General features: G+C 40.4%; 2 protein-coding genes across 2 annotated transcripts; one reads left to right on the top strand and one right to left on the bottom strand.

The window, feature by feature from the left end:
* Positions 1–516: 516 nt before the first annotated feature.
* On the top strand, positions 517–14,108 carry errfi1a (ERBB receptor feedback inhibitor 1a). Its single transcript, XM_019892396.1, has 5 exons — positions 517–742; positions 4,724–4,927; positions 5,020–5,249; positions 7,856–7,932; positions 10,397–14,108. The coding sequence occupies exons 1-5, from the start codon at positions 723–725 to the stop codon at positions 10,820–10,822; spliced, it is 957 nt and encodes a 318-aa protein (XP_019747955.1). The 5' UTR covers positions 517–722; the 3' UTR covers positions 10,823–14,108.
* A 6,678-nt stretch (positions 14,109–20,786) lies between these two features.
* LOC109529176 (flocculation protein FLO11-like) lies at positions 20,787–24,236 on the bottom strand. Its single transcript, XM_019892397.1, has 2 exons — positions 23,523–24,236; positions 20,787–22,570 (listed from the first exon to the last, which is right to left on the bottom strand). Exons 1-2 carry the CDS (start codon positions 23,611–23,613, stop codon positions 20,787–20,789), a joined length of 1,875 nt encoding a protein of 624 aa, XP_019747956.1. The 5' UTR covers positions 23,614–24,236.
* Positions 24,237–25,481: the final 1,245 nt, after the last annotated feature.

Genomic DNA, 25,481 nt, shown 5'->3' on the forward strand with positions numbered 1-25,481 from the left:
CGTGAAGTTTAACAGCCGATACTGACCTCCCCCGCCCGATAGTGCCCCTTGAATATTTTAAACATCACACCAGAACCTAGCACTGACCGTATCGACCTATCTGATTGTAGGATGCTGTATGACTGGACCAGGAAGTCACATAAGGTCTATGCTCTACTGAGTGCCATTCTAGTTATAAATGGCTGTTATAGCACAGATAAAAGTCAAGGCAAGACGGGTGGTTTTATTTACACAGCACATTTCATACACAACTCAATGTGTTTCACAAAAGCAAAGGCACAACACCTAAGAGCATTTCCAAACACAACAGTGAACCACAGTCTTTTTTTTTTTTAACTTGAATCATATTATTCTAAAATAACAGAACTCTTACTTGAATACAGTTTTTGGGCACTCTAGCTTGCCTTGATTGCGTATAATACAACAACAATATTAGCATTATATCTTTTTTTCTGCAGCCTCTTGCATAATTTGGCGCCCCCCCCCCACCCGCCAAATAAATAAATAAATAAATAAATAAAATAAAAGGGCGTGTGCGCCTTTAAGGGTGAGCGTGCGACAGTGGGGAGGGCCAGGGCGTCTCTTGACTGGAGCTGCTGCCTGACAGCCTATAAGACGTCAGCTCGTTCCCATTCAACACTTTATCCAAAAGTGTCACAATCTGTAAGGGTGGAGGGGAGGGGGGGAGCGTCAGCCATTCGTAGTCGTCTACTGGTTCCCCGATGTTAACTCCAAATTATCGGTACGTTGCAAACCCACCGGAGCCATTTTAGGAGCCCGAAAAGGAGTTTTATCGGAGCGTTATAAAAGGGCGCCTTTTCGGGTGGGGGGAATCTTGGAGCAGTTTTTCTTGGTGAGTGCTGCAGTTCGAGTCGCGTAAAGTGCGCGCGACTTTGTTTGTCTCCCCGTGTTCGTGTGAGTATGTGTGTCTTGATGTCAGGAGTCATCGAGTGATGAAGCTTGTTGGGGGGATTCACCTTAAGCCCCCTTTTTAGATTTTTTTTAAAATTTGCTTTGAATTTTGGAGATGGATTGGGACACTCAATTACGAGCGTCTGCCCAAGCTACTAGAACAGCCTTAAAATAATGCAATGATGACAATAATAAGAGATATATTCCGACAACACCGCGTGCTCTTGTTATTAACATTACATTGACTTGTTTAGTTTACAATTGATGCTCCTCAAACATTGCTGCAAACATCCTTGTATGTGCTGTTTATGATTCATTACAATTTAATTTCTCACAATGATGCATCCTCAGTGTACGTGCGTGTCGCCAAACGTGTGTGTGTGTGTGTGTGTGTGTGTGTTGGTTGCGTGTGTTCCGTGGCGTGACTCAGCCTCGTTGCTAAAAGGCTTTTTAACCACGATTGTCTAAATCCTGTAAAGTGAGGGGGTGTGCGCTGCTGCATGCTTGCCGCACAGGTAAAGCGGGTATGGTTGCTCGGAAACCGCTGCAGGGGTGTCGTGCTGCGGTGGGTGCGGGGGTGGGGGGTAACTCCCTCTCTCTGTCAACCTCTCTCTTCTTTCTGCAAGACAGAGCGTGCCTGATTTGTGGTCACATTAGTTGCCGAGAGAGGGGTTTCACCATCCTTTTAGGGTATGGGGCATGTTTCTGGGCTGGTAGGAAAGGGTCTGCTTTTGTATCTGTGACACGCGACTATTACAAATGGGGAATACACCTGTCCATTTTAAGCCCAGGCGACAGTAGAAACAAGTAGCTCCAAGAGCTTCCTTCCGTTTTCTTAAATTGTATGCGCCAACAGTGCATCACTAACCTATGCTCATGCAGGAGCAAAGTTATAATGACAGTAAATCTTTGCATGAAAAACATTTGTATACCGCAATAAATTGAAAAAGAAAACTGCAAATACGGTAGTAACTGCAGCACGATGACGTATTCTTACACCGCTGCGCAAAGTAGTTTACTGTGTGCTGTTTGTAACCTCAAGCATGGCTCTGTGTGTCCTATGTGTTGTGTTGTATTACTTTGTCACTTTATGTTAACTGTTCTTTTGATGGCGGCGCGGGCACCCGCAGCGGCTCCTCTTGTTGTCTTGTTGTCTGGCTGAGAAGGAAGAAATTTCATCTGTGCTCTGTTATGTAGAGCACATTTGACAATGAACTTGTACTTGACTTGACGTTTTATGTCGGTAATGTAAGGACCCCTATGTCTACATAATGTTAGACTTAGATGCCAATGTACTCTGAGGACCCTCTGTTTCTCGACTGTACGTTTGAAGACCCTTTACCATGAGCCAAAAAGAGGAGCTTGGAATGAATAATTTTAGTACCTGATCCACCATGGTTGCATGATTTTAAACTGAAACCCATGGACTCATAGAACACCCGTATCTTCACCAAAAAGACATTGTCGTGTGTTGCAGTAGTTGAACAAGGATAGTTCAAGGGCCACACTTGTTTCATCTAGATTCTAGATGATTAACATGCACCCCCGACAGCCATAGAATCTATCAGTCTATCTATCTATCGATCTATCTAGCTATCTACCTAGCTAGCTAGCTATCTAGCTAGCTATTTGTATGTAATACGTTACACGGATAGACTCAACAGCAGAAGACTTAGAACCCCCGTTTCTTCACCATGTATGCCTTTGGCCCTGCAAAAATGGTATCTCTTCATACCGAGCCTTATCATGTGGAATGTTAACATTGCAGTATCATACAGTACATACAGTACAGGGTGGTCCATCAAGGTGGATTATACCTAAACACAGATGGACTTTTGGAAATCCTACTTTTTGATCACATACGTCTTTGGCCTTGGGGAAGGAAACGTTCGAGTCCAATTCTCAGGCCTGATGAGATGATGTTAGCATGGATTGTACCAAGGACACCCTAGCCTCTGTTCCTTGACTATGTACTGTTCTCTTTTGGCATTGGAAAAGCTCCTTCTGATATAATTAGCCTGATTGTGTGGTAGATTTGGTGAGGTTGTACTGAGAGTGACAGGGGAATCCCTATTCTTAAAAAGCTTCCTTGATCGGAAAGCTTTTAATGGCCGATTTTATGTGTTGACTGTTTTTATTGATCCGTTCCTCTTATCTGTTGTTTGATTTGATTGCTGTTCTGTTTACTGTTTCCTGTACTGAGCACTTTGATTTGTGTGCAAATAAAACGTGCGTTATAAATAAAAAATATACATTTCTTGAACGTTATTGCCTCTTGGGAACATGTACTTCCAGCTCCAGTAATTATCTTTATGGGGTACAGGAGGTTAGCAACAAGGACAGTTATGGACTTCTTGAATCCCTCTTGCTTGACCGTGTACCTTTTGTGCGAAGGAAAATGTATCTTAGAGTACAATAACTCTCACAAGGGGGTGATAAATTTGCGTAGCTTGTACTGAGAAGAGACCAAAAGTGTTTTTTTTCTTCCTGACCATGTATAATTTTAGCCTCAGAAAAAGGTCCCAGGTGGTCTAATAGTCCCACAACAAGGTTCAAAGGGGAAGATTCTACCTCCAGTGATGCTAGTGGACTCACGGAGTATACCAATCAGACGGAACTATATGGAATGATAAATTGTAGCTTGCGGAACACAAATAGATTCCATCTCACCCTATTCTCTTGCCTAATGATCCAAATGAAGTGGTTCCACACTCTGCATGGCCACGTGTCGTTTGTTTTAATCCTGCTGCCTGTAAGTGCTCCGGTGGTTGAGTGCCAGGATGAACTGTCTTTGCACCTGTTGCAAGAGGAAGCACAAGCCCCTGGGGTTCATTATCAAGGATCATATTGCTTCCCGTCCCCCCCCTCCCTGGCCCGCCGAACCTTGTCAACGGACCTGGGGGGCAGCCAGGGGTGGATGGCAACGGCATGCCTCGTTGGCGTTGTTTGGCTCCTACCGATGCCCCCCGTGCTTCCTGTTGTTTTAGGGCTTTGTTTCCTAGCAGCTGTCATTGCTGCGCATAAATATGCCTCACGGGAGACAAGGAATGAGTTTTTACAAGGGGGGGGCGGGGGGTGGTGTTATTCTCACTCATCACGCCGGCATTATAAGGAGGACTGCTCGTCTGTGGACACTGCACAGGTGACGCCGTATAAACACAGTCTCAAAAAGACATCGGCTGCTTTCTGTACTTTTTTTTTTTTTTCCCCCTTGACAGATTGTGAAATACTAAACAGGTTAATCCGGTCAAATCGCATCTGGATTTTGCCTCAAGGTATATTTGTGACCCCAGTAAATGACAGGGGGACAAAATCGACACGCTGCTCAGGTCTCCTTCCCCCTGAATATTGTAGACATAGTTTACTCAGCCCTGACACATACTCGACATGACACAAACATTCAGGTCATTTGACATGAGGAGTTGTTGCAACATCAGGTGCCGTTCTGGTAACAGGAGGAGCCCCTTCCTCTGCACTTCAGGCCCAGCCGGATTGCAGCAATGGAAGCACTCAGCTACTTTTAAAATGCTCCCTCCAGTCATGACAGGCAGGGATAGGGGCAGAGAACTGACGTTATATTTGTCAACAGCGATGACAGATGTCGAACGTTTGTTCAACCTCTGAAGTCGTTTTTATTTTTTATTTTTGCTAAAGTCAACTCATATGCCACCCTGGTCAATATGACTCAATATTTCCGATGTGCTTTTTCTCCAAACATGTCTTTCCCGCTCTTCAGTGCACCTGCTTTTGCATTCAGGTTTCAGTCTTTCCTCTGTGATTTATTTACTTGTGTGGGGGCTCCCTGTTGCAGGTACAAAAGTGGCAGCCAGCCGGGCCGACGATCCGAGAGTTTCCTGGCTTTGATGCGACCCGAGTGTGCCTGGAGCATGTCCACAGTGGGCCTGACTGCCCAGGAGACATCTTTTCCCGTAGAACACCCCTTCCTGCGGGGCAGCTACTGTCACAGCATGGCTGGATCAAAGTCATCGTGGAGCTATACCCACGACCTGGACAAGTGAGTACGCTGGGAGATTTCCGACACGGAGGTGGGGGACGGAATGTTACGTGGTTGAAGTGGGTGGTAGTAATCGTTTTTATCCTTGACAGCTTCTACTTCACAATGAAATCGGAACACACAGATCACAGCTCTCATGGCCAGCACAAGAGTCCGCCATCGCTAAGTTACGAAAGTAAGAGTCGTCCTTTGTCAACTGCATCCTTTCCGCTCTCTGTCAGACAAATGCGTCTTCGCTTTTATTCTGTCATTGGCTCACCGTACTTGTTTTTTGGAACGTTGCCCATATTGAAATTGACTGAGTACAACAATAGGTACAACTGCACCATCTAATGAGATCTAAGAGCAAAAACAATGGTAGGAATGCTCACAGTATCAGAAAGCGTGTCATGAAACAATGCGATTATTATGATTGTGGTTTTAGGTTTGCTTTTAATGTTTTGGTGACCTTATTTAGTGACATGATTGGTTAGAAACACCTCAAGGAATTTTAAACAACCACAACCACAATAGTGGAAGAGTTTTTTTTTCTCGTGTGTGCAAGTGAAGAACATGGGTCACAGTGGTTTTTTGTTTTGTTTGTTTGTAACGGGATCTCGATTAAAAAATTCATACCAAATTTTCTGATCTTGATGAAGTTACACATGTTAATTGAAATTTGTATCCACAAATACATTGAATACAAGCCCCCCCCCCCTTCAGACCCCAGTTCTATACAACCGCAATTATAAAATAAGCGTCCCCCCCCACCCCCTTTCAGACCCCAGTTCTATACAACCGCAATTATAAAATGATATCTCTGACCGTGTCAATCAGCACCCATTATCTTTGTGAGGACAAAACTCTTTGCACAGTAATCTCCTGCATAGTCGCCGTTCACCATTCAGGAATTCAACAATTAGATTTTTGTTAGATATTTGCGGCAGAACTCACCTCTTTTTTCTTTAACTGTGCACAGGAATCTCCTGCATAGTCACCGTTCACCATTCAGGAATTCAACAATTATATTTTTGTTAGATATTTGCGGCAGAACTCACCTCTTTTTGTGGTCTTTATGAAACGCTCGAAGATGCAACAAGATTCCGCCAAAGCCCACTCCTTAAGAGGAAAGTAGAACAGTGATTGATATTTTAAAAAAAACATGTTGAAGTGACAAGCTTTGAGGCTAACAAAGTTTAGCCTCGGTTGTTAATGGAAGTGGAGAGTGTTTGGTACACTCACCTGTCCATTTTCAAGATCAAATCAACAGCTAGCCGTTTATTTTTAAAGAGGACGGCAACTCCAAAATCTCTTGACAGTAATATGTTCTACGCAGTCCCACTATTCCGATTAGTATTTCATGTGTACGATATGAATTAAGCAGCAAAATCGAACCGTTTTTATTCATTTGGGGGCGTGGCCATCTTGCCACTTGCTGTCGACTGAAAATGACATCACAGTTGCTCAGGGATCAGATCACAACCAATCACGGTTCACCTGTTTTCTGAAAGCTGAGACATGATTGCTTGTGACCTGAGCCCTGAGCAATCGTGATGTCATTTTAAGTCGACAACAAATGGCAAAATGGCCGCCCCCTGAAATTGAACATATTGTAAACAAAAGTTTGGACTTGACTTCCCATTTAAAGTTCATGTTTTTAAAATGGGATTAATTTGAAATTGAAATTCAACAATTTCAGTGTAACATGTTGAAGTGACAAGCTTTGAGGCTAACAAAGTTTAGCCTCGGTTGTTAATGGAAGTGGAGACTCTTTGGTACACTCACCTGTCCATTTTTAAGATCAAATCAACAGCTAGCTGTTTATTTTTAAAGAGGAAGGGAACTCCAAAATCTCTTGACAGTAATATGTTCTACGCAGCCCCACTATTCTGATTAGTATTTCATGTGTAGGATATGAATTAAGCAGCAAAATCGAACCATTTTTATCCATTTGGGGTTGTGGCCATCTTGCCACTTGCTGTCGACTGAAAATGACATCACAGTTGCTCAGGGATCAGGTCACAACCAATCACGGTTCACCTGTTTTCTGAAAGCTGAGACATGATTGCGAGCCATGATTGGTTGTTAGACTAAAACGTGTGGATTTTGCTGCTTCATTTTATGTTCCATAAACACAATATTAATCAGAATGCAGTGTTTAGACTTAGTAGAGGCGCATACAATTTTATTGTGAAGAAAATTTTGGGGTTGACTTCCCCTGAATTCTAAACGATAAAAATACAGATTATGATCCTCAGATAAAAAAGTATATTAACACAGCGTACATTAAATATTTATAGTAAAGTATCAGCAATGTTATTTGCTTGTTGGCACAATAGATAGAGTGCTGCACTTTAATTTTGACTCTTGAAACCTGCACATTAAAGTTTTTCAAAATTACATCATACCGTACTTTATACTATTTTTCTAAAATCAATTCAGCCTTGCTGTAAATTGGGAATTTCTCCATTGTGAGACGAATAAAGGTTTTCTTATTCTTATTCTAATTCTTATTCCTATTCTTAGCGACCATACATGATGATATTTGTAGTGCGCCATTCTGTAAATAAAGCTGACAACATTATTATGTCACTACAGTGACATTGTATTGAATAAATCAAAATTGAAATAAAAACAAATTAACTCTCAATATTCTTCAATCTTACTTGTGGCTGAGACGCAAACGTTGTTGATGAAATCTAAATGCATGGAGTTGCCTGAAGGGCGGTTGCCGTATTTTGGGGGTGGCGAAATGAAAAATTTCAGCATTAAAAATATGTATAATGTATATAATACAGTGTGTGCTTGTGTATGTGTGTTATAATACTGGACATGTACTGCGTTAGGCCCAGTGGTGGACTCACCTTTGCTTGCTGTTACTACATTTTCAAAAACAAAATAAATCTTTACAAAAATAGATAGAGTAAATTGGACTGTCTCTCCCCTCAGGTATGACTGTACCAGATGAGGACACAGAGGCAGGACAGACGGGGAAATATTGCCTCGTGGCCATTGGAAGACTGCAGGTGTGTACTGTCTTGTTTTATTTGTTGAAAGAAACTCTTTCTGAACATGACAAAAGTGTCTCAGCAGTTTGATTAGAGAAATGTAGTAAATATGTTTCCTATCATACCCTTCTACAAACAATATATAAATAATTTGCATCATTTTGCCAATGCTGGAACCATTGCGTCCCGTTCGTACGTTAGTGACATTGCTTGACTCTCAATATATATATATATATATATATATATATATATATATATATATATGACCCATTTGTGGAAAGTTATTACTCGTGAGATGTTTTGCCTTCTTCTGGACTTGGAAACACTAGGTTGACAATATCATATGCAAGGTCGTGTGGTGAGAAATCATTTTGGTGAAAGCTTTTCTTATTATTTCCAGTTTTTCAGCACCCATCCATCCATCATATATAACGCGCTATTTATCCTCTCTAGTCTTCGGGCGAGTGGTGGAGTATACCCTAGACTGGTCGACAACCAATCGCAGGGCACATACAGTATCGACAAATATTTATGGTCACATTAACTAATTTTTCTCGCGGGCCACATTGTAGTTACGGTTTCCCTTGGAGGGCCATTATGAATTTTGAGAAACCATATAAATGTTTAATCCCCTCCACATATTACACACAGAACGCACAACAAATTCATGACAATGACAATTTGAAATTTTGGTTCAGACTTTCGCAAGCAACATGGAACTTGACATGCTTGATTTTTCTTTCGGGGGCCACATAAAATGATGTGGCGGGCCAGATTTGGCCCCCGGGCCTTGACATTGCAGGGGTGGGCAACTCAAATGCTAGAGGAGGCCACAATTTTTCATCAACACGACTGGAGGGGCCACATAGGACCATGCACTTACTGTTTTCCCATATTTGAATCGCAACCCCCTTTGCACGATACCCTTTTTAAGACAAGTGTTACACTGAGCTTAAGAGTGGGCATTTATTGTCACTTTTGATCTCTTGCGAGTTGTGAACGCAACTCGTGAGCTCGATGCTTGCACACACTTACTACTTAGTTATTCGAGTCGTGTATTCTTGCACGCCACACATGCACATTTCTCACTGGACAGTCTTCGTTCGTGTTTGCCGGCTTCCGCCTCCGGCCGACCTTTGCCGCCCACCGTGCCCCCGCTGAGCTGCCGTGCCTTGACTCCGGTTGCTGGGAGGAGCTGTGCTCTGCACACACACGTTTTCTATCAATGCTACTTTTTGTGCTTCTTCGGCGCTGCTCACTAGGAATCAAAATTTAGCACTGACATTGTGTCCAAAATGGCTGTGTCAAATTCACAGGCTACATCCTCTGAAGGCCGCATGACGTCACTTCAGGTGCGACTAGACTGCACATGGTTTCAGAATATCGATTAAGCCTGTTCAAATTCCCAACAGTCAGTGCGTTCCACAGAGGCTACATGAGGAGGAGCCTTGGAAGGTCTCAAAGGGCAGAGCCTGCGATTTGTCCTTCTAGAATTTGGAAGCCCACGTGCGGTCGACTTGCGCCGGAAGCGACATCATGTGGTCGAAAAATGTGGCTGAAAATGCGGCCTTAGGACCACGCAGCCTGTGAATTTGGCCACAGCCTTTGTTGCTGCGCATAGAGTGCAGCACACATTCTCGTTTGCGATTGGTCCGTTTCGTCACATGCTGCGAATATGTACTCAGCTTCCCCTGGCTAGACTCCTCAATACATAAGAGCAATTGTTGCGGCCTTACAGGTATTTTGCACGTCACACGAGGCGCTGGCACATATCAGGCACCTAATCTAATGATCTGATTGCGGGATTCCCTGTCAGCATTGTGGTTGTGGAAGTGCACACAGACATGGTAATATTCCATCTACCTAGCTTCTGTGTGAAAGGCGGAGTTTGATAAATGGCGGGTCGACTGATACAGCTATGATGTGAACATTTTGCCCCAACTTTGAAGCCTGAAATGTGGCAAAAGGCCAAAAAGTTCAAGGGGGGCAAATATTTGTGCAAGCCATTGTACATTTACAAACTGCATACAAATTGGTATGCAATTAGAGGCAAAGTTACAAAAATGGTTGAGGAAGCAGACCGGGGTTTGAGTCCACGCCCACCTGATGGCTATAATCTGTCATATTTGCAAGCAAATGTTCATTAAAATGTGCTGTCCCTCCTTTAATAAAGACATAAACAGTAAAAAGTCACTTAAACAGACATATTGTTGTGATTGGATCGGTGATCAGCTCTAGATTTTTTGAAATTAGCTGATCGCCCCCAAAAATCCCAATTGTGCACAGCCAAGAAGTTATCCATTTGCAGTTTTTGTACTCTTTTAGAAAACACAAAAATGCCCCAAGATGTGGCCAAAGCCTTGTCTATAGCAATTGGTGTCGAGGACGCGATACAGTTCGACTGAGAGACGCTTTGTTTCAGGGAGGAGCTATGTTTAGCCTGGGTTGTTAGTGGAAGTTACACTCCCCCTGAAACTCACCTATTCACGTTGTGCTCTTTCTGGCAGATACCCGCCGCTGGTCAGCAGAGGTGTCGTACAGCGATGAGGACAAGCCCCCAAAGCTGCCTCCGAGAGACCCCTTGTCCTTGGGCACCTCCCGCACTCCTAGCCCCAAGAGCCTCCCGACATACATCAACGGCGTGATGCCCACCACCCAAAGCTTTGCACCGGACCCTAAATATGTCAGTCGGGGTTTACAGAGACAGAACAGCGAGGGATCGCCGTGCATCCTGCCTATCGTGGACAAAGAGGGGAAAAAGGCCAGTAGTACACATTACTACCTTCTGCCTCACCGACCCACTTTTGTGGACTCCAAGTCCGTGGAAAAATTCCTACAGACCTTGGACAGCCCGGACTCGGAATGGGACTGCCACACCAGGCGGAAAGCGCCCGTGGATCTAGTTTAAGGATCCTCGCCACCCTCCAAACTGCTGCTTTTTAGTTTTGAGCCCGTTAGGCATTGAAGGACACAGGGTACGAGTGCACTGTATCCAGTTACTGCTGACGCGGCTCACCACAGGGTTGCGTTCAACAACTTTGAAAGATTCTACAGTCCGGAAGGTGCAAGCGGGTCTTGAACCACCTCACTCTCAGTGTTTTGCGTCCGGATGGTTGACTGTGATGGGTTGGGGCTTTTTTTTGTTTTTTTAAATGCTGCTTTTTATCTCAACCGGGACAAAAGGTCAGTAATGTAACCACGTGACACTTACTAGGGATGGGCATACTAATCGATTTCTCGCTCATGAGGTAAAATGAATCACGTCTCGAAGCAAGTGAGGCAAAAATAGAATGCGCTACTTTCGCTGGCTGAAGAAATTGAGCATGAGCTACTCCAAACATAAGGAAATTAAAAAAAAAATGTATTGCACAGAAATAAAAATTGAATGAATAATTTAGGTTCAAACAAACAGCAATAACAAAATAATATATTCCTACTTAACAGTTTAATACAACTGAAGAGTACTTGTTCATGTTCTGTACTGAATTAAAAAAAAAAAGTTTAAGCCACTGTAACTTCATGCACTGTTTGAATATTTAATTCAGTGATTTGGACAAAGGATGGATGGATGGAATTATTTATATACCACTAAGGGAAGTCTGCGAAATTACTGTGCTACACAATATGACACTAGCATAGAAACAGGAGTTCAGCACATTCATTTATTTGTGGTGGGGAAAAAAAGGTACATTTTCCCCCATTGTTGATCAATAAAATTCAGCCCATCCCTAAAATCAGTTATTTTAGGGTCAAATGAAGGATTTTAGCACACGAGTATCTACTGTATGTTTGGGTATGATTATCATCATATATATATTTCTTTTTTGTTTCTGTTGATGTTTTGTTTTTGTTGTTTTTCCCAACTTGCTTGTAGCTTCGCATGAAAGTCAAGTGCAGCTTATGTAGCCTCAAAAACAGCCATATCACATCCGTAACAGAACTCTTCCAGGTTCATCTGCCACCTTTGCTTTGTTTTTTTTGTTTTTTTTGGGGGGGGGGGGTTGTTTTTGTTTTGTTTTTTTCATGTGCAACCCAGCTAACGTGGGTTATCTGGCCATAACTGCGCTTTCACATAAAAAAATGGTTGTTGAATGAGAGTGTCAGACGTTAAAACTCAGCACCACCTTGTCCCACCATTCAGGCGTAAATCATTTACAGTGGCTATAAAAAGTCTACACACCCCTGTTCAAGTGCTAAATTTTTGTCCAAAAAAAAAAAAAAAAATTCAAAGCTGTGGCTACTGGCAACGCAATTGAAAAGAAGATTTTTTTTTTTAGAGAGGAGAGGTAAAAAATAAACTGAAATGTATTTGCACAAGTGTGCACACCCTCTTATAACTGGAGATGTGGCTGTGGTAAAAATGATCTCCCACCTTTTTGAAGTGCCTCGAGTAGAAGCCTGAACATTTTTGTGCTCACACTGACCGCTGATTGAAACTGTTTATCACCACCTACACCTCGATTAAGGCCCCAGTTCCATCCAAAGAAATGATTTATCTTGGTCTCATTTAAAAATTACATTTGAATTGGGTGTGTAGACTTTTAATATGCACTCCACATTGGCCCCTTTATGGTTCTGATACTACCTCCAAAAGGCAAAAAATTGTCCAAGTTGACTCCAACCACCCATTCCATGGGCAGAAAACCCCCGGCACGTACAGCCAGTGTCCGTCATCCCGAGTGTCGTTTCCGTGGGTGTTTTTTCCACGATCATATTTGTTACTGCGTTTTTTTTTTTTTGTTTGTTTTTTTGTTCGTTTTTTTTGCATTTGGAGGTTGCACAGAGAGCGTCGCCTTGAAGCTGGACATACACTGTAAAATAAAGGCACATGCAACGCAGTTACGAGAAGCACATTGTTAGCGTTGTTTTTAGCATTAGCATTCCTTGCCCACCTATGGCGGAAAATGCCTTTTCTTGATTTGTTTTAACGGTCGGCAACAGTTTGAAAGCCACTGACAAACGCCCGCAGGGCTTAAGTGGTACAAATGAACCCTTTCAATTGTTTACTTTGACGTTCTATCGCGGGCACTTAACTCAGTGTGAAAGATGCAATTTCAAATTAACGTTTTGTATAGTGTATGCCCAGCTTTAGTGAATGTATTCTTACTGAAATTCATTTTTTTTATATTTAGCTGTCAAGCTGTGAGTCATTGTTTGGAACACATTTGCTACCTCCCTCGATACGAATCCTCCATTTCACATTGTCCGCTTTTTGGGGGGATGATCTTATCTTTTTTTTTTTTTTTTAAAGGAGTATTAGGGCCACACGGAAAATACATTTAATTTAGGAGTTAAAAGTAGTAATCTTACAAATAAATTCATATTTAGTTCACATAAAGTTGAATACTGTGAGGATAAAGAAGCGGTGGGCAACTCCAGTCTTTGACTCTGCATGTTTTAGGTGTTTTCCTCTTCCAACACACCAAATCAAATGATCAGCAAGCTCTTCAGGAGCCTGATAACGATCCTGATCCTATGAATCAGGTGTGTAGGAGGAGGGAAACATCTAAAACATGCATGATAGTGGCTCTTGAGGACCGGTGTTGCCCAACCCTGGAATAAAGTGATTTTTTAAAATGTAGGAATATCAATGATACAATCATTTACTAATTATAGCTGTTTTTCCTTCACAAAGGACTCCGTGCCAGTAATGTGATTCCCCCTCCACCCATTTTTATTTTATTTATTTTCTCAGAAATATACGGCCTTTATTCTCGTAATACTTTTTTTTTAACTTTTTTAAAACTTCCCCCGAAAAGAATTTTCATCTTAAACACCCCCCCAAAACTTTTCACAAATATTTTTGTTTTATAGCTCCCCCCAAAAAACCTTTATTCTCAAAATACAGTGTGATCATTTTTTTCTTGATATCCAAAAAACAGAACTGTTCTTCTCGTAGTACTCTATTGTCATGTTGTTTTTCCCCATTCCATTGTCACCCTAATACTCCTTGATAAACCAAAACAACGACAGATGTATGAGGTTCATTGTGTGCTGTGAGCGAAGTGAGGATGACCTCTGTGAAAATGGAGATGGTCTGACTTCAACAATTGAGCAAGAGGATGAGTGTTTAGGGTTTACCTTCAGCGCGTGGACAGTCTTTCCAGTTCTGCTCATGCATTCCTGCCTGACATGATTGCAGTGGGTGTGGCCTGAGAGACTTTGGCTGCTGGCGGCCGAAATAGAGAGAGAGAGAGACAAAAAGAGAGGAGAAAAAATTATATATATATATATCTATATCTATATATAGATATAGATATATATAATGTATGTATGTATTAACAGGATATATATATAGATATAGATATATCTATATCTATAGATATAGATATAGAAATGTTGTTGCATTACCCAATGAACACATGAGGATGATATTGTAAATGTAGCACATGTATCGAAGAACACGGTGTTCACTTTGGGGGGGGAAACTGCTAAGGTCAATCGGTTATCGAAGTATACATGTTTATTATTTTTTTTTCTGTTCACAAACACATTGTTGCTTTGACTTCAAAAGTCAGCCCCACCCACCCCTCCTCTGAGAAAAAAAATGTTTACATCATACACTGGTACTATTTAATCTTAAAGGTATTCAAATGTCTTATAGGAAATAACGAAAAAAACCCAACTGAAGACGAAATAACTTCTCTGCTGTGGTGAAGACATGCACTGGGAGAGTTCAGTATGCTGTGTACAGTATTTAACGATTCCATTTGTTTATTATACATAGTTGTTTTTTTTTTCAAAGGAAAGTAAAATAAACTATTTATATGAATTGCTTTCAGTCTGCTTGGCTTGGACTAATGCACACACGCACACGCACGCGCACACACGCACACACACGCCCTGCTTTGCTTTATTGTGACTGGCCTCCATCCAGAAAACGACTGAACAAAGGCTGACTGACAGGTGTACAACAGCATTGTCATCCACTTCCTGGTTCACGCCCCATCGGATGCAGCCTCCACAGTCACCCACACACTCACGCACGCACGCGCGCGCACTTAAAAAAAAATAAAAGCATTCAGTGTGAAATAATGGCATCATTGCCGGGAATTTATTTGGTTTTGGACATGCACAGCCTTTCTTTTACTGGCCCCTAAAAGGACTGCTATGGTAACCAATGATAGTTTGGCCGGTTATCATAGACACTGCATTCTTCTAAGTTTTTGATTTGGCGATGTATGGTATTAGAAGGTGAGGTTAATGGCTGATGAGGCATTGATTGCGAATGAAATGCCTATTTACTGTATTACTGTTGGGCAAAAAACAAACAAACAAACAAACTTTGGTGCATACTTTGGATTACATTCAAAAGAAAACTATCAAAGTCATAATCAAGCGGTGCTACACAGTGTCCCCCGCCCTCAATTCTTGTATTGAAATATAGCACATGTACTTCTCAATTTGAACGTGCATGTGTGCAGGTAATTTGTCCCTCAATTATGCCAATGTGGGTTGGACACAGTTAATATTTAACGGCGTTACACTGCAAACTGCTGTTGCCCGGTTAAACATTTTCCACTCAGGTCAGGAGAGAAAAAGATCGCAAATGACGTTCATTAGTACAAAATGCCTCTCACATTAGACAACCACTACTTACAGGACGCTGACTATCATGTTGACCGAAAATAAGTCATGAAACACAGTCAGTCCAGAAAGAAAGAAATAAAGAAAGAAAATTTGTAGCATTGGATTCAGCTGCGAGGTCATTGTTTCTGTGCTGTCGTTTCATTGGTCCAGTCTGCTCTCTAGTGTTTAATATTTGTTATGACAGGAAGAGGCGCGCCAACACCATTTTCTTTTCTGATTGTTATTTCAAAATAAAAGTGTTTATCCTAAAAAAAAAAAAAAAAAAAAAAAAAAAGAGTTCATTCTCAAAATACATCTACCCTGGACATCTAACTTTACGTTATTTTCATATAATTCTGGTATTTTACCAGAAAAAATACATTATTGTCAGAATACTGATTTTTTTTCTTTATTCATATGATATTATGAATATTCATGTTGAAAAAAAATCAATCCTCCCCAAAAATAATTATTTTTGCAAAATTAATTTTTTTAAATGTAGGAAAGTATTTTTTTTTCAAACGTTTACTAGGCGTAAAAATGAAATTATCTTAATGTAAAAAAAAGAGTGCTTTATTTTCTCACCCCTATTCTAGAAAAAACATATTTGCACACATTTCAATTTAAATGTTACCTGAGTCTCATGTGAAATTTTGTATGAAGGGAAAAAAGGTTGCTTTATCCAAAAAAACCACCAAAAAAATACATAAAATAAATCCCATCAATACTATTCGTGCTCTTTTGTTTAATTAATTTTCTTTCAATATGAAACCATTTAAATAAAAATACAATTTTATTTTTGTAATTGTTTTTATGTCAAAAATGATAATTTTACTGTAAAAAAGTACTGTACAGGTTTTCCTCACATCAAGAATTTTTATTAACTATTCACAACATATGTGTTTTTATAAGGGGAAAAATGTGGATGTTCTTATTCGCGACAAAAATTGACTATTTTCATTTTGTGACTTCCTACTGTATGTGGGGAAAAATGTAACTTTATTCTGATAATATTATGACTTTGTATTTTAACTTAGAAACTAAAAATGTACGAGTTATGAAAAACATTTATTGAAAAGAAAAGACAATGCAAATGAATGTAATTTGAAGCCATAAATCAAATAAATCAACATATAGTTTGTGTCTTCAGCAGTTTCTCATATTCCAGAGCTGACGTTCAACACTTCGGGACGTTTTGTTGTCACCTGCAGGGACAAAAAGAAAGCACACTGATTTCAGCATGGCTGAATGTGACACTGTTATTGGTCTTAAATTTATTTCGACAAACAGAACCAAGAATACTGCACTTGCCTTTGTGTGTCAATTTTTTCTGGATGTGATCTGAATCTTTCACCCGTGTAAGCATCTGCTCGTCCCAAATTGTGTCGTCCTGCACACAGCCAAAAAATATTTGCCCTTAAGATTGTTCCAAAAAAAAAAAAAAATGTAAATCAAAATACGCTCCTTGGTGGCTGTGAATAACATCGTGAGGCCATCAGAGCGATTTGATTTATTGAATGATTGGTGTCTATACTTTGAGGCAACCATGACATAATTTTTTTAAGAAAACGTCAAAATAATGGAAATACAACATTTGTAATTTCATGATGATAAAGCTTTTCAAGAAAAGAGTTATTAATTTATACGACTAAAGTAGACAAAGTAGAGTTAAAAATAAAAGTAAGAGAGAACAAGTCATATAACATTACGAGAATAAAAATGAAATGTGACAGGACTGAAGCAAAGTAGTCTTCCCCAAAATCTAAAAATTCTCTTTTCCTGAAAAACACAATTTCATCATTTTCATCCAGAAATCTCCCTTCATTTTTTATCAGACGTTTTTAGGACTTGGATGAAAACTATACATTACGATCTTAACCCACCAAGTTCCAGAACGCCTCTTTTTGAGGAGGAAGTGAACCAGAAGGACCGTCATGACAATCAGCAGGGCCACTGCCAGTGTTCCGAAAAGAGCTCCAAAGAAGCCCGGACCCCAGCGGGAGCGGTCACACCTTAAGCCGTAGTACTGCCGTATATCTGACTTGTAGCAACTACAGGGGAAACAAGAAAACATGCATATTCTAATCCAATCGATTCAAGGGGCACATAACTCCTGTCATGGCCAAAGGCATTCATTCACTCAACTGTACGGGGCCTTTATTTGAGAGAGATTACAGGGATAAGGCGTTTATTTTCTTTCAAGTCGAGTATACGTGCCATTTGATTAAGTGGCACTGAGGCCACGATCTGAGGTGAGGCGTTTGTTTTTTTCTTAAATGGATGACACAGCAGATGATTAATCGAAGCGTGACGTCAAATGGCATGGAGGCTATTTTGTTAGGTAAGGCATTTATTTAAGTCAAAGAACCACTAGATGATTTAGTGAGGCATTGCTTCTGTTACAATTAAGGTTAGTATCTGAGGAATGGTGTTTATTTGTTCATATGGGCAAAGCACCAAGTGATGAAGTGAGGCACGACATCGAAGAGGATGATGGCCAGTATCTGAAGTGAGGTATTTGTTGATGTGGGCAAACCACGAGGTGATATATTCATGGCACGGCATCAGTTTGAGCAAGGGTGGGCAAACTTTTGTGCTTTCATTTTCAAAACTGATAAATGGGCCAGGTCGTCTGTAAATTATGTAATGGTATGTAGAGTATTGCAATAATAATAATAATAAAAAAATCCAGATTTTTTTAAAATGTTACCATATGTATTAATTCAATTCAATTAACCAACAATAGATATAAAACTGGTGTAAAACTGTTAATTAAAAAAATGTATATTTCAATGTTTTTGATTAATCCATTTTTGCCCTGCAATAAATTCATACACAATACCAATTTTTATACGAAAAAGAATATAAACAAAATATATAAAGAATATATAAAAGTGAAAGAAACGCAAACAAATATGCTCATGAAAATGGTCGGTGGGCCACGTAAAATAATGGAGGGGGGGTCACATGTGTCATATAAGATAAGATAAGATAAGATAAGATATGTCATACTTTGCCATACTTTTAATAGTGTGTAGGCTGCTAATTAAAGTTATACGGTCATTAAACAATGATGAGAATATTTGATTGCTTGACTGACTTATTTCTCCTCTCTGGATAGCGCAGGTGTACCTAATGAAGCGTCTTACCTGCACACAGCCCCTCTGTGAATATCATTGAGACATTGACCGCGCACACTGCAGTAGTCCGGCATCGTCTTGCAGGGTCCAACGCACCGCCACTGACCGTCAGTCAACTCAGGGGTGTAATTAGCAAAGGCGGAGCAGTCGACAAAGGGCAGAATGTCTGTGATGTCTGATTGCAGACAACAAAGCAGGTTTTTATTGGAGCGTCAAGAGCAACGATTGAGGTCGGACTTACTTTTAATCTGGGGTGGCAGGGAAACCACTTCCTTGAATAGCACGCTGGCGTTACCGAAGGCTTCAGAGAGGAGCTGGATGTTATCGCTCTCTTTCAGGATTTGTGTCAACGTGTCATCGAGCCGAGTGTTGAGCCAGTGGATCTGCGTGGCGTTGTTCTGATAGGCGTACTGAGCTCGGCTCGTGACCAAAACGCTTCTCGGCCTGCAGTGCACCAAATCCATTGGCACCAAATGAGGATACTTGGACAAGAACTGAAAATAACGAGCAAGTGATTAACGGAGGCATTGCTTTGATAGATCGTTGAAATGAGGGGTAATTTGTTTTAATCGACAAAGCACCAAGCCATTAACTGAGACTTGAGGCGCAGCGTTTATTTGAGGTGAGGACTCCAGTTGACGTGACAAACTCCTCACCATTTGAAGAAGCCTGACAAGCATGTGACGATGTGGTACTAGCTGAAGTGAGGCCTTTATCAACCGATGGTTAGCTCAGGAATTGTGTCGAAAAGAGCAAAGGTCTCTATTTGAGGTGAGGTCCTGAAATAAAATAATAGCTGCCTGTCAACGAACGGCAATGAATTGTTCTGGTCAAAATGTTTTCCCTCCATTTCCTGGTTGATGATGATCACACTTTTATTTTTATTTTATAACCAACGACTTTCTGCTGTGCCATCACAAAATAATGACGCAGAAAAAAAAAGCAAAACCTATGACATCATACGTTATTTATTTTGTGTTCATGAAATAAGTGTCTACCTTCTCTAACAGAAAGCAAAAAAATTGGATTATTCGTTCGCTGTTCAGAGAGTGCTTCCTCCATCTTGCTTCAATAACACTTCCCGGTCTGTAGTAGGGAAAAACAGACACCAAATGAAAAAAAAAAGCTTGTGTTGAATCAAATGAGTTTTCACAATTCGACCAGTAAACTTACAGTAACTTGACAACGTCAATTTTTTCAAAGGCTTCAGGGTTGGCCTTTTTGCACGGTGTTTCGAGCTGAAAAGATTATGCAGAAGTGCAGGTTTAGCTTTGGATCCATTTTGATTTCCTGTTGAAACTACAGAAAAATGCTACCACTGACCCCTCCCCCAAAAACAACAAACACTGGTTATGACAGCACAGAATGTCGTAGTAATACCTCAATACTGCCCCCTTGGGACAGTAAGCATCTTAGGGTGATGACATTAGAGCAATTTGATTGGGCCTTGAAGCCACATTTCCACCTAAAACTCTACGAATGTATAGTTCCTGTTACTTGGACAGTTACGGTATGATCAACAGGTCAAGTGAGGTTTTTGAGTCTTCAATGAGCCTTACATGCACGCTTTTGGAATGCGCGAGGAAGCCGGAGTACCTCAAGAACATGCAAACTCCTCATAGGCAGGCAGAAATTCGAACCCAGAACCTCAAACATATAAGGCAGATGTGCAGTTGATATGAAAAAAAAAATCTCTCTACCTCCTTCAGCAACTTGTCGATGAAATTTAATGACTTTGGTGAGACCGAATCATAATAAGCATCCAAAAAAGTGATCTTGATGTCCAAAGTAATATTAGGTTTTCGAGTAGGAATTGCTGCAGTATCTGGAAGTGAGGAAGAAAAAAAAAGTCCCCAGACAGAGTGGTATCAAAACAAAACAACATACACAAATACTCTATAGAGGGAGTCCTTGCTGTTTGACAATTTCGTTCCAATGACAGTGATGTAACGTAAGGAACATATCGCAGTCTATCAATACCCACTGCAAATGAAGTCGTAAAACAATCAAATCGAAAGGTTTATGTATGGCAGTGTGCCATTGTTCATCAAGGATCCCCTGTAGTGGTACATTGAAGTTGTACAATATGTGGAATTGGACCGACATTTTGACAAAAAGATACGTCATCAAGTTTGAGACCCATCGTAACAATTCCAATTTTGATCAGTGACTGTGATTGCAGTCGCCCAACTCAAAGTACCACCGCAAATCGTTTAGAAAGGTGTAGTCCTCCTTACCAATATTAGCAGCTATGGAGTTCTCTCCGAAGGTGCAGGTATCTCCAAATGTACCCTCTTGGCAAAGGCAGAGGCAGTGACCGAGTTCTGGACTGAACGTGCAATTGCCTGCCGCACACTTACAGTCCTCGTCTCTGCACTGAGGGGTAGTGGATTCACCCGTTACCGTGGGAGTGGATTGCGACTGTGTGATGGTAGGAGATGTCGTGATGAGGACTTCTGCGGAGGTCGCTGCCCTCGTCCCGTCATGTGTGACGGTAAATTGTGTCGAAGGTGTGCTACCGAGGGAGAGTGTGTAAGGTGCGTGCTCCGTGGATGTATCTGGATCAGAGGTTTGCGTCTGGTTAGTAGTTGGTGAAGCAGAGACCACTGCATTAGTTGTAATTGGTGATGTTGAATCTGTCGATAATCTGGTGATTCCTGGTATAAGTGTGGCTGCCGTGGGAGTACTAAGGTGAGGTTTTGCAGTATCTGTGGAAGAACTGGATGTTGCTCTCGACTGGTCATTGTCAGTCGTTTGCGTAGTTGCCTTGTTGGTGGATGTTTCAGGTGACGGATTTGATTCTGTTGATTCAGTTGACATAATTGTTGTCATAGATTTTGTCTGTGACTCTGATGTGGACGATATTCCACCGGATGAGGCTTCTTGACTGGTTGGTTTCCTCTCCGTTGACGTCACATTCAAACTTGCCGACTCTGTGTACTCATTAGGTGTTGATCCTGCAAATGTTACAGTTGTTTCAGATGTAAGCTGTGGTTTTGAAGATGAAGAAGTACCGGTTGTTGCTGGTTCATTGCTGGTGAGAGTGAGTTGAGTTGTTTCTACATGGACTGGTGTTGCATCTGTGTCGAGTCCTGATGAAGGATTGCTCAACTGGGTGGTCATTGGTGGGAATGTGGAAGGCAAAAATGAGGAAACTTCAGTGTCTATGGAAGAACTGGATGTTGCTATAGACTGGTCATTGTCAGTCTTTTGCGTAGTTGCCTTGTTGGTGGATGTTTCAGGTGACGTGTTTGATTCTGTTGACATAATTGTTGTCATAGATTTTGTCTGTGACTCTGATGTGGACGATATTCCACCGGATGAGGCTTCTTGACTGGTTGGTTTCCTCTCCGTTGACGTCACATTCAAACTTGCCGACTCTGTGTACTCATTAGGTGTTGATCCTGCAAATGTTACAGTTGTTTCAGATGTAAGCTGTGGTTTTGAAGATGAAGAAGTACCGGTTGTTGCTGGTTCATTGCTGGTGAGAGTGAGTTGAGTTGTTTCTACATGGACTGGTGTTCTGTCTGTGCTAAGTCCTGAAGAAACTTCAGTATCTGGGGAAGAACTGGATGTTGCTATAGACTGGTCATTGTCAGTCGTTTGCACAGTTGCCATGCTGGGGGATGTTTCGGGCGAGATTACTGATCGAATATATGTTATGGGCAAGAATATCGCTACTGATGTCATCTGCTGCCCTGAAGAGGAGGATGATTCAGTTGATGAATCTTGACCGATGGATTTGTCTTCAGTTGATCTTTGATACAAAGTGGGTGACTCTGTGTTGTACTCAATGGCTGTAGTTGATGGTTTACTACTGGTTTGAAAGTGTCGTGTTCCCACATTGCTCGGTCTAGTGTCAGTTGCCGTGAAGTGACTGTTGTTGGTCGTTTCCAAAGTTCCTCTGGTGGTCGGTGTTTCAAGTGACGTGTTTGATTGAGCTGAACCTGTGGGCATGATTGTAGCACAAGATGTTGACTGTGTCTCTGACGACAAGTAAAAAAAAATCCATATTTGTTTCATGGTTGGTCAGTGGAAATGAAATCGTGTTTTTTTTTTTCTTTTAGGCTCTGCAGAATGATTGATGTTTTCTTTCAAAATCTTTGACTTTATCACATCTGACATTTGATACGTTTTTTGTACCAAAATACTTCAATGGTCATGCACATTAGAATGCATTTGATTAAGCTTTATTTTATGGTCATCAATATGTTTGTTAAATGAGAAATTTCCAGTCCAGGCAGTCAATCTACATGCTTTGATATTAATTCGATCAGTGATTCCCAACCACGATGCCATGAGACATAATCAGGTGTTCTGTGGTAAATTGAGCAATTTTATTTACAGGACATAAAATGTGCCTACTCTAATACAATACAGAAACATTTTTTAGTGTTAAATATTTTCGATCCAAACATGGTGCATTAATCACAGACAATTATGACCTAAACCAGATGAATATTTACATTTTTTTTTAAAAGTGACACCATTAACAAAGCCTTAGCCGTTGATTTTTATTTTTTTTTTCCAAATACTTGGTACTTCATTTTGGTTTGTCACTTTCAATTTTTTTTACCGTGTCTTACAGTTACAAACAAAATAAAAATACCCCAAATTCATAAATAATGAATTGAAAGACCCAAAATTTGTCGAGATGTGCTTTGAATTGAACAGCAATTTTTTTTCCCATATTGGTGAGAAATGAGCAAAGGACAAGAACATTCAATCTGAAAAGAATGAAACGAAATGAAAATGCTTTTTGCTTTAAAGTTTTTATCACAAACGTGATTTGGATCATGAAAATAATTTTCATCTAGACAAATAGCATTGCACTCGTTTTTTTTTGCATACAAGTGACACAAATTCATACTGTTTCATCAAAAAAGAAATGAGAGTTACCTGGTTCTTGTGTGTTGGTCACACTGAATACAAACGTCATCACAACGGCTGTGTTCATGAGAATGGTGGAAAACCTCTTCAACATCTTCATATTCCCTTCTTCTCACTGACGCATCCAACAGGTGTACCCTGAATCATTTCACGATATTAACATGGATAGGGAAAACACTGAAAGGTTTTGCTGCCGCTATTTATGGTCTCATTCACTTTGATCGTCTTGCATATAATCGTTTTTGTAATCATGTGTCTCATAAATGATCAACAGGTCAACTGAGATTTTTCCTGATATCGCTCCTGCCTTCTGCCTACTGGAGCATGAATTCCCCTGAAAGTACATGCACTCACACACACACACTTGTGCAGGTATTGGGACAATACTTGGATGGGCGAGATAGGGTACAGAAATATTAATCACCGTCAGGTAAATAAAAATTCACATCTCACTAGTCAAGCTTATCGCTCTTGTTCAAAATGCATTTTGACACGGAAAGAACACACATTTGGAAGATGTCTCGAACAACAAGGGTGGTCTCACATTTTTTTCCATAGCTGTATGTATATTATATATAAAAGCAAAGCGTGGAGAGTCTCTGTTGCACGAATGGAGTGCAGTCAGTGCTAATTTTCAATCGCCTCTGAAATATCCATTCTTTCTTCTTTCTTCGTTACTTGCCAGCTTCATCCTAATCTGGCCTATCGAGCATTTTCATTACTTAAGAGTTCTGCAATGTTCGCCGCTTTCAAAATACCATAAGTACAATGTATTTATTTTCTTCACATTTTGCAGTCATTTCTATAATTCAGTAAACTAATTACTTTTTTGTAAATTATAAAAATACTGTATTGTAAAATTTTAAAGACATTTTGTGCTTTTCCCAAAGCAACATCATTTACAGTATCATTTTCGATTACAATCGACATCATTACAATTTATACAGCCGATGAGGAACTGTATGACCGCAAATGGATTCTTATTTGTGTGAAAGTCAGTATGCGAAATGAGTGGGTGGAAAAGTGCTCTTGAGACAAGGAAAAAAAAAAACGTCACGCTGACTGGCCCATAAAAATAACTTGGCAAATAATGGAATGGCCATTGCCATCCACTTGAGGTATTTCATCTGATCATTTCACGTTAATCACCCAGCACAAGCACGCACACACAAAAAAGGAAATCAGAATAACAAAGGATCAAGATTGAAAGATTACACGGGGGAGAAGAAAGGAGGAAGTGAATTCTTGGAGGAGAATAAAGAAGTAATGAATGAAGAATTAGGATGCAAAGATTTATTAAAGACCAGGAAAGCAGCGCAGGACAGAAGGAAAAAAAAGGAGGGTACTTTGTATCTTTGCTACAAAAGTAGCGGAGATCAGCTTTGGGGTCAACTAGATATTATGTAGGCCTATATAATATAATAATATTACTAATATAAACTGCAGTGGTGGGATTGGGGCCACTATGTAAATACACAACACACAAAAGGGATACAGTATTTGGCTTTTTGGTGAAATTTCAGGAAGAATCTAAAATGCATTAAATCTACATATAATATAGATTTTTTAGATGGTCATATATTCAAAATTAAGTCATAATTTTACATGAATAAAGTTCAGAGTATGAAGTCATCATGTTACAAAAATGAAATTGCATCGTTTCGAGATTAAAATCATAATACAGTATCAAGAAACGATTTGAAAAAAAATGTTCCAGCGTAAGGATGAGCGATGTCTAAAATTTCATTAACAGATATATTAGTATCGGGGCATGGTGGCCATTTCTGAGCATTCTATTACAATGCCATAAATTTTATGAAAATGAAATAATGAAAATCAGAAATTGCTTTTAAAGAAAACCTTAAAAATAATTTGACCATCGGGATATTCAACCAAGGTGTGTCCTCTAATTAGCATCACTGGTGTCTTCAAACTTGTAATAAGGCACTCGGCCTATTTACAGAATGA

Source organism: Hippocampus comes, unplaced genomic scaffold, assembly GCF_001891065.2.
Source record: "Hippocampus comes isolate QL1 unplaced genomic scaffold, H_comes_QL1_v1.1 scaffold137, whole genome shotgun sequence".
NCBI classification, from domain to species: Eukaryota; Metazoa; Chordata; class Actinopteri; order Syngnathiformes; family Syngnathidae; genus Hippocampus; species Hippocampus comes.